This window comes from Acanthaster planci, linkage group LG04 (assembly GCF_054643075.1).
Source record: "Acanthaster planci isolate LZ-2023a linkage group LG04, COTS_SCS, whole genome shotgun sequence".
Classification (NCBI taxonomy): Eukaryota; Metazoa; Echinodermata; class Asteroidea; order Valvatida; family Acanthasteridae; genus Acanthaster; species Acanthaster planci.
This window is the reverse complement of record NC_141780.1, coordinates 3,472,717-3,482,412: the sequence shown is the minus strand read 5'-3', so window position 1 is coordinate 3,482,412 and position 9,696 is coordinate 3,472,717. Positions and strand designations below refer to the sequence as shown.

The 9,696-nt window shown below is 43.5% G+C and overlaps 1 protein-coding gene across 1 annotated transcript; it reads left to right on the top strand.

Annotated features, from left to right (window-relative positions):
* Positions 1 to 114: 114 nt before the first annotated feature.
* LOC110983687 (uncharacterized) lies at positions 115 to 5,647 on the top strand. The gene has a single exon (XM_087135734.1). The coding sequence runs from the start codon at positions 3,492 to 3,494 to the stop codon at positions 4,713 to 4,715; it is 1,224 nt and encodes a 407-aa protein (XP_086991860.1). The 5' UTR covers positions 115 to 3,491; the 3' UTR covers positions 4,716 to 5,647.
* Positions 5,648 to 9,696: the final 4,049 nt, after the last annotated feature.

The window sequence follows — 9,696 nt, the reverse complement described above, 5'->3', positions numbered from 1 at the left end:
TAAACGCGGTGGGCTTGGAATTCCTTCAGGTGTTTCAAGGTACAGAGGTATAACTTTCGTTGTTTTTAATGCCTAGATTATAGTTACTACAAATGAAGATAGCTGTAACAAAGCCTGAATTCAATTTTAAAAGGCCACTAACAAGTCACAGTGAAATTGTGCGCACCGTTCCAGCGAGCAAATAGATCAAATCGGCAATAAGACATCTTGAATGCACCTACAAAGTTGATATCGTGTATGCTATGTGCATCATACACTTAAATGGAACTGATGTTATCGCTATCATTAGCAAAAAGCAATTTCGAATATTCAACCAAGATAAAAAGAAAAGTTGAATTTTTTCGCACTTAGCACAGTTAGGGAATGAGACTAAAGTTGAAAGAATTTACAATAAGGAAAACTATAGTACAAACTGAAGTATATGATTTTATTTTAAATGTAGCGGAAATCGCCTTTGAAAAGAAAAAAAAACTTATGCATTAGCTGATCTGTATACGTAAAAAGTAATCTCGTCTCAAGAGTAGTTTCTGAAGACTCAACGCTGACGAATGTGCATGATAACAATATCGGATAAAAGCCTAATCCAATTAGACACCAGACTAAGAGCCCGAGAATATAGGGGGGAATGGTTCACTCGTGGGCTGATGCCCTTGCACAGATTTGGGGGAAGGAAATACGTCACGGTTATCCGATGATTAGACGGTGGGTTCGAATCCCAGTGGTGTGTGTGTTTTATTCTCCCAACTCTCGCTGTCAATAGGTAGCTATAACAGTCTATAATGCACCCCGCCAAATACCAACAGTACCTTAGCCGACCGGGTAAGCTCTTCTGCTGGGACTGTTCGCGAAGTCCAGGTGAGCGCCTTAGTATAGGTTCGAGACGTATGGTCGACTCGGCGGCCAGGGATTAGGGGCTTGTCTCGTTTCCTCCCTTGCATGGCCGCTCGAACCCTTTGGGGGTAAAATGGATGGGCAGGGAGGAAGTGCGGTGGGCCGGGAACCCCAAGAATCCCATATGAAAGCCGGTAACTGCAATTCCTTGCGAATTTCAGGAGTCCGTCCACCTGAAAGCTTGGTCAACACCGCATAACTTTTAGATTTTTTCCCCCACCACGCTTTTTTTTTCTCTCTCTCTCACTACCCTGGGCGCAAAACCCACAAGACAAGTTTCTAGGATTCAATACAGCGAGCTAAAAGATCACCGCCGATTTGGTCTCATTTATGATCTCAATGTCCTAAGCTTTCGACGATAAAGCCGGTTCCAACCGTGTTCGGGTCCATTTCTTCTAAGCAATCTCAACATAAAGGAAGTGGTGCATCTAATGAATCTTTCGTAATGAAGGGATCAACAGTAACAGATCCATGGATGGCACAGTCGGGCGGCACTCGCCTCCTTTTTATTGATTTACCTGTTCACTAATTTCGTCCGCTTTCAACAGCAGAGTAATTTGACATTTTCACTCTGGAGCTGCGACGAAAATACGTTGCAACTGCCGCTCTTTCTTGTGAAGGGTTGACCCAACACTGGTCAGACAGGTCTGCCCCCCAAATACAACTGACCTCGAAAGGGATACTTGAACTTCAAAAATCCCGAAAAATAGCCAGGAGGTTCTATGGCGTTCGAGACGCACATCAAATGACAGCCCATTTGACGATTTTTCGTTTTCTTTCCAAATTTCTATTCATTAACGGATGACTTTCGAAGGTACATATTTTTTTCCATGGCAGGTTACCCCTTAAAAGCAGTCACGGAGACCCTCGACTTTTGAAATATCGATGCCTACGCTTCCCAAAAAATAGGCCGTTTTCAGGCACCGATTTCTTCCAAATCTCACTCCGACACAACCTGATATTCGTTTGACTTGCATAAACCCGTCTTTTCTACAGATCTTCTACAGTTCGTGGGCCACAAATGCTCTCTCTCCCAGAGAATTTGACTATATACAAACTGGGAATTTCAGTCCTTCAGAACTAAGTTGGATGATCTCAAATTGAAGATTTTTCATCTCTGTTGACCATCAACAAACAAAAGCGGGACGAGTTGACAAATATTTTATTGGACTTGTTATTCTTAATTCATATTTCTCAACCATATTTTCGACAAGGTGTTTTTTCTAACGCCTAGACGTTTGAAGTGAATGATTGCATATCAGCAATTTTCAGTTCATCGTGTAGAGCAGACCACTGAGGATATCTCTTTTGATGTGTAATTTTGATGATAAATGAAAAAATCAAGGGTGCAAACGTGGCTGTAATTAAACACTAAAATGCCTGAAAATAACTCGCCATTCAGAAATACCCTTTTCGCTGAGAAATATCGGTGCCCGTACTCTCTGTCACTGTGCGATTTAATTAATGCCTATATAGTAAAAACAAACTTATGACAGTGCATAGAGCCTATCAGGCTCAGAAAATGAGACTTCACTGTATCGAAGTGGGAACCGTCTGAAACATTACTTACTGGTAAATGTGGTTTCAAAAACTGAATGACTGATTTGTCGTTTATTTCCCCCCCAGATTTCACCGGAAAGTCTCCAAGAAAGCCACGATTTGTGTCTGTCGGATCTACTAACACACTGAACCAAAATCACGGGACAGACAATGTGATAGAAGTGGCAGAATTCTTCTGGGTAAAGATGAAACCAAAGCGAGAGGCAGAGAGCTGTCGTTTGTGTTGATGAAGGAACAAACGAGGGAATTCCAAGTCGACGCAAAAAAAGAGACTTTGTCTAAATTATAAAATTATTCGTTCTCAGTTAAGACAGACTTTTTTCATTTCGGAAAGTGGTTGAGAAATGTAAAACTTTGGTCAAGTTGTAAACTCAAGTTTTTAAAATTTGATTTACAAGTGTCTGTGGTAAAAAAAGGGCTGTAGTATTTTTCCCGAGAGCGAGTAAAATTAAACTTGAGACTTTTTTCGTTTTATTGATGAAGTTTTTTAGTGTTGGCTCATTGCAATCCGACGGACTACCACGAGGACAGTTTTAACAGACAGTTTCGGCAGAAGTCGCGCGTGCGCCCGTCCCCTAAAGTGACACGTATACGTTCACGTACGAGGTGCCAGTGTATTCTCGGCTTCTCTCCACGATCACCCGAGGCCACGCTACCCCTTCCTCATTGAAGTGGTAGGCCTTAGTGGTAGAAAGGGTCTGGGAAATTGGAGCATTTTGTCGAGTCCAATGGCACTTAGGGGACACCGTAGCGCACGACACCGCCAACGGAGGACGCAGTACATTAAGGATTTATAATTATTGTGTGTTTTCGAAACGAGTGGGTGTGGCTTAGACTTTGGTTTCCCTGGTTCCAACTACACGTACATATTCAAGCTCTGACCAGAACTAGCGAAACCGAAGTCTCAGCCGAACCCACTCGTTTCGAAAACGCCCCTTAGCCGTAAGGTAACGCAATTTATATACACATATCCAACCACAAATTGTTCACTAGTGTATTCTCGGCTTCTCTGCGCAATCACCTAAACGCCTTCGACTAACATGGACAACGCATCTGGCCTGGAATTATCAACAGCAGCCACGGACCCGACAGCCTACGGGTCAGTAGTACGCAGGCCCGACTTCGGCGTGATCATCACTGCTATCCTGAACATTATCTTCTACACCAGCGTGATGCTCCTAGGCATAAGCGGCAACAGCCTTATCCTCAGAGTGTACGGGTCCAAGCCCCAGAAGACCAGCACGCACGTCCTCATCCGAGGCCTCGCCTGGTTTGACCTGATGGCCTGCGCCCTACGAATTCACAATATCGCGTACCACGTCGCGGCCCTCCTCGGACGACAACTGCCCATCTTCTTCATAGCGACCACACTCGCCAGCACCATCACCCCGTACACCTCCGTCGTACTGACGGGTGCAATCGCCGTGGAAAGGTACGACTGCGTGTGCCGGCCGAGAAGACGGCTGCTGAATCCCCGCAGAGCCAAGCTCCTGGTTCTAGGTTCCTGCCTCGGTGCAGTTGCCGGGTGCATTCCATACGCCGTCGCCAAGATTTTCCCCTCCCCGACGACTATCAAGACCGCTCTGGAGTTCCAGTTGATTCCGTACGTGGCCGTGCTGCTGGTGATCGCAGTCTGCTACGGGAGGGTTTACCAAACGATCCGAAAACACTTGAAAATCAGTGCATTGAGTTCCCAGGGACTGCGGACCAACCGGTCGGCGGATGCAAACGCCACAAGTCGAAGAGGAGACATCTCTATCGGCACAAGCATCAACACTCTGGCAGCGCAGATTTCGAAAGATACCGAAAGGGTTTCCGGTAGATTGCAACCATCCAGCTCGAGTAACACTCTGGTAGTAGCTGTGGTAGCGGGGCCCTCGACATCGACGACGCCCACTGATGCTGCTGGGGACCTGCAACCCATCGGCCGCGACGGCGAGCACCAACCGGCGATACTTCAACCCCAACCCGCGAAAGGTATCTCGAATGACCCGACCGTTTCACTCCAGCGAAAGACCACTCGGATGCTGTTCGTCACCAGCGTGGTATTCCTAATCACCTGGCTGCCCTACTGGCTCTATGTCGCCGTCGCACTTCACAAGTACAATGGCGCGGACATCGATGACAACGTCTTGGTAGTCGTGTACCACTGCGCAAGCGTCCTGCACATTAACAACGTCGTCAATCCTCTGATCTACGGGGTGTCCAACAGACGATTTCGGAAAGACTCTTTGGATATGCTTCGAAAACTGAAGCCCTGTTGAACGGTTCCAGTCATCAGCACAATGATGCCGAGCATCATTTGGTATAATACGATGTCCAAAAGCAGCCAAACTTGCTTGATTGACTGTAATCCTGTGTAATTGACTGTGTTTTAGACGGGCACGGTGGAGTAATATGTACAATAAAGGAGTCCCTCTAGGCCCCAATCCATTTAGCCAGGCACTTTTCTCAGATGACGTTATTTCTGTGTTATACATTTAAATCTGGGAACCACATAAACCAGATGGTATTATGTCCTGTGTACCTCTACAATCTGAAACGCTTTTAAATAGTAAATATTGAGGGGGCCAGTCTATTTCGGTGTTGCAAGCGGTGATATACCCAGCAAGAAATGAGACCGAGGGGCCCCCCCAACATGTCCAATCCCTATACACATTCCAGGTTATTGTTACTTAACACATCCCCCCAAGATGTCTGAAAGGAATTCCCCAGATTCCTGCGAGACAATAACCAACACAAAGCAGGGGGGTTCCCTCCGTCTCATACCTTGTTGCATATGAGCGGTGATACGTTCGCATGCAGTGACGATGGACATCGTGCGTTATACGTACATTAAGTTTAGGGGAAAAAAGTTGAGATTAAAAAAAAGGCGCGTCGCCACACCACTTTTGGAGCCAATCCCTGGCCGGAAACCAGAGCCTAATCTCCACGCACTTCCATCATCCTGAAGAGTTTCAATTGATGCACCCAAAGTTATAACGAAACTGTATTCAGAGAACAGAAATTCGATTGATGTAAGAAGGTTATACCTTACACAGCTCCAAAACTTACTGTTGTTATTCCCAAGTTGTTTCAGAAAAAAGAGAACGATATTGTTGTAAATGTTATTATTATTTGTTTGCACTGACAGCACTACCTGTATCTGTTTGATCTGTAAGTTGTAATAACACCCATCTGTTTGAATATCCTCAAACCGTTTTGTTAGTCTGTAGTTTCATTTTGTTCATTTGCCCCAACCACAGAGGTTGGTGGGCAACAGACGCCATGTCCTGTCCCATAAGGAGGCATGTAAAATTATAATGAAGATATAGGCAATTTGAGGTCCGCTTCATTCCTCCGTAACATGAAGAGATCAGTAAAAGAGCCACACCACATAAGAAACTTATCCTTAATTTACCCCACCCGTCAGAAAAATGCCCCGCCCCATTTGTTGTAGACCAGTCCTTGCCAGTAAATCTATATCGAAAGAAGAGGGTTGGAAAAGGCAAACTAACTGAAGTAGTGACCGATCTTGACCTCACTGGGTAATCCCAGGGTGTTCCTCGTGCTTCATGTCCTTATCAATTTATTTGATTTTTGCAAAACTCCTGAGGAGGCAAAAACAGCGTGAAGGCGTCTTTCGATTATGTACGTTTTTTTTGTTGCATTGCGTACCTGATGCGTTCCCGCGCTTCACTCTCACGGACACAAAAATCAACTCCATTAATTTAACATAACACAAGCGTGCGTGGCGTTCGGCCGTCAGAATCGCCCCGTTGCCCCGCAACGCTTCCCGCAACTGTTGACGCGCATACGGAAAGGTGCCTTAATTTAGACGTCTCTAAAGTACAACGAGCAAAAAAACGAAATGACAAAAACAAGAAGACTTCATGATCTAAAAGGGCGACTTAAGTCAAATGTCTGACATGCCGGAGGCGATGGACACGGGAACTCTGGCGAATCCGGGGGGGGGCAGCGGAGCCTTGCCCCCGGAAAATTTGTTCTTTTGTTTCGGCCGGACAAATTACCCAAGATAAAGGCATTTTCATTTCCGTTCCTTCCAAAACGTGTCTACAATGTACACTGTTGAAAATTGTGTTGTGCTACAATGGGTTTTCTGTAAAATGTATCCGAAATTAACAGAGAATCTTGGTAACGGACGCACTTCCTGACTGTAAAGTGACTTTTTTGTGTAACTGAACCCTGCAAAAAGTTTTGTAAATATACAAGTTTCCTCTGTAATATTAATTGGCATCAATTTGCATGTCGAATTTGGTGCACAAAACCACTTTCCTAAAGCTGATTTTGCCATTTTTCTCGTCTTTCCTTTTTATGCGAGTAACAGGTAATGTTTTTGTGGAGAACGAATTTTATTCTGAGTTATCTTGTGTGCCAATGAAATAAGAGTTGCTGAAACAATATGTTTTTAACCTGCCATCATGCCAACTGTGACTAAAGTCGAAAGAAAAAGCGATGCACATATAAGCAAGCTGCGTGCGATTATAGATCAGTCTAGTAGCAACTGTGATCATCGGTCAGGTGAGGAAAAATGTCTAAACGCATGAAATAAAAACCGAACTTGTTAATGTCATCACCAACGAAAATCATACGTAAACTCCCACAAGGGTTTAAATTGCTGCTGACAAGGTTGAGGGAGTTTACGTATGATTTTCGTTGGTGATGACAACAAGGTTGTTGCTTACTGCTTACAAGGTTGAGGGAGTTTACGTATGATTTTCGTTGGTGATGAACCAACGAAAATCATACGTAAACTCCCTCAACCTTGTAAGCAGCCTCCTTCAACCTCGTCAACGTTGTTTCCACAAAGAAAACTATTTGTCAGAAAAGAACCTCTCCGTAAATCCACAAATAAAAATCTGTTCATGAACAAAATGGGCCTCTGTACATTAACATGACATTTGTAATAACAATTGACATAACAGTGTAGATGCTAAATTTAACCGTGACATTTACAAGGGCCATTAAAAAGGTTATATAAGAAAATTCTCAGTTTTGTTCCCCCCACTCGAAAATCTGGCTCTCACTCTGCTCCGTCTACGAGAATGTCTGGCTTAAGCGAAGGTTGGTGAAAGTATCGATTCATCCACGATAGATATTCCCGAATCGAGAGATCACAATGCATTGCCTACATTTTCGCATCTGCTTTGTACGCAAAATGCAATGAAACGTTAATCAAAATTTTAATCAAATGTGCAAATATTATATTCCCCCCAGATGTGGAATTAATCGAATTACACAAAAATTCATAGACAGTAAAAAGCGTATACTAATCCTCCACCATAGACTCAGATATCCAAAAATTACATTAGGAAGAATTATCGATAACGTAGACCACATTCTTTGCTGGTTGACAAAATTGAATAAGGCGCCAATTTAATAATGGCGCCAAGTTATTTTCTTTCAACCGAAGAAGCTTCGCAAAAATTAAATGTTGGAATTGTTGTTGGAATTGTAATGTTTTTACCCTCCGCAGTCCTCACATGCCTTTTGTTGATGCACTATTAAAGCATTTTCAACACTTGCCCGCTGATATATCATCTTTCCATCATGCTCGCAACAGCGACGTTTGCCCAGTTGTTGTCCATCCAGGCTATTTTTTTCATTTCAACCACATCCAACAGCCGCGACCAAATAGCCAATTTACAGGACTCCTAACCCTTTACAAACTTGTGGCGCAATTATTCTGAATGTCCTGTACAATCAGTGTTTCTGCAATTGACGGTAATAAATTGAGTCGGACAAGGGAGGCACAATGTCGACATTTTCTGGACGGGCCTTGAGCACGGACGTATACATAAAAAATTCTGGACTCGCAATGCCCTTAATCAGCTTATAGAGATGAATTGAATCCACTAGCGGCCATTTTACTGAGTCGAATACAAAGCTTGCCCGGCAATACCCGCATTTGCTCTCCCTGGCGTCAATAGAAGCGAGCCAACCCGCCCATTTGTATTCGGCTCCGTCGGTAAAATGGCCGCTGGTTGGCTTCTATTTCATACAAAGGTATTGCAAGTCCAGGTTTTTTTTTATATACGTCCGAGGCCTTGAGGTTGTGTGACTCAGGTCAGTACATTGGCAGTACTGTGACGTTGTCTGGGGAACAATGGAAGCCCGCAGAGACACGGGCATTCGGACGTTTTCTTCGCTAATGACTGTCTCAAGTCGTTCAGTAATTTTAACGTGTCCTTGGTGCATGGTTCAGTATTCATAACTTAACATTTTCCTCAATATAAGCATTTTAAATGTTTAAGAAAATAGAGTTTTTTTAATTGTCAGTGACTAGGCCTACACACTTTTGAACCTGCATTCTAGACATTGCACCAAAATTGTGCAGACGTAAGTTGGCCTAATCAAGCAACTGCGTTTATAGTTGTGAGGTAAACGACATGAATATGAATTCCGAGATCAGCATTATAAATATATTTTTTAAAGGAAAAGGTTGGAGGTAAAGGATGCAGCGTTTCGACTAAGCATTCGTGCCCAGGAGTACTTTTCTTTACATATTATGATGAGAAATCGAGGCTCATTTTGAAACTTTCATTTTCACCGTTCCTTCCCAGAAAGGTAAGTCAAGGTCACATACAGAAATCCCTACCCCCAATTTTATTCTGGATACGTCCTTGTAGGAGGTTGGGCTCACTGGATTCTGGCACTTCCGAATGTTTTATATCGAGAAAAGAGATAATTATGTACAAAACCTGCAAGGACTACTGCGTTTAATCGTTTAACATCACACCTGATACTCTCGCTTTTAGAGCTTGTGCATCAAACTTTGCCTTTTTGAAGCAAATTGATGAGGAAGATCACGCCTTTCTGGACCAAGTTCTTTTTCTAGTTGTCTCCAACACGTGAAAGTTTGCCACTTTAGTTGTAGTGTGATGATAAATTTCTGAACACGGGTATGAAGAATACAGTTAGGCATCTTCGCCTCTTTTTAATGGTCTTGCGTGATCCGAAACCGGAAAACTTGAAAAGCCGTTGTTAAACTTACTCGTCCAAAACCCATACTAAGACTGAGACTGACAAAAGTGGTTTCAAGAGACCTCTATCACTGGAATTTACTTCGGTGTCATGTCTTTGGCAACTTGATGTTTTAACGTGGCATCACGATATATAAGGCCTGGACAGATAAAAATAAATGCCCTGCTTCCGTGTGATTATCTAGATGTTTTCTGGCCTTGACAAACAAGTTAGGAGTGTTCTTGTTTTTACTTGAATTTGTTTGTCTTTGTGGACATTTCT

Coding starts and splice junctions, on each gene's coding strand:
- LOC110983687 (XM_087135734.1), top strand. CDS start 3,492: ATGGACAACGCATCTGGCCTGGAATTATCAACAGCAGCCACGGACCCG.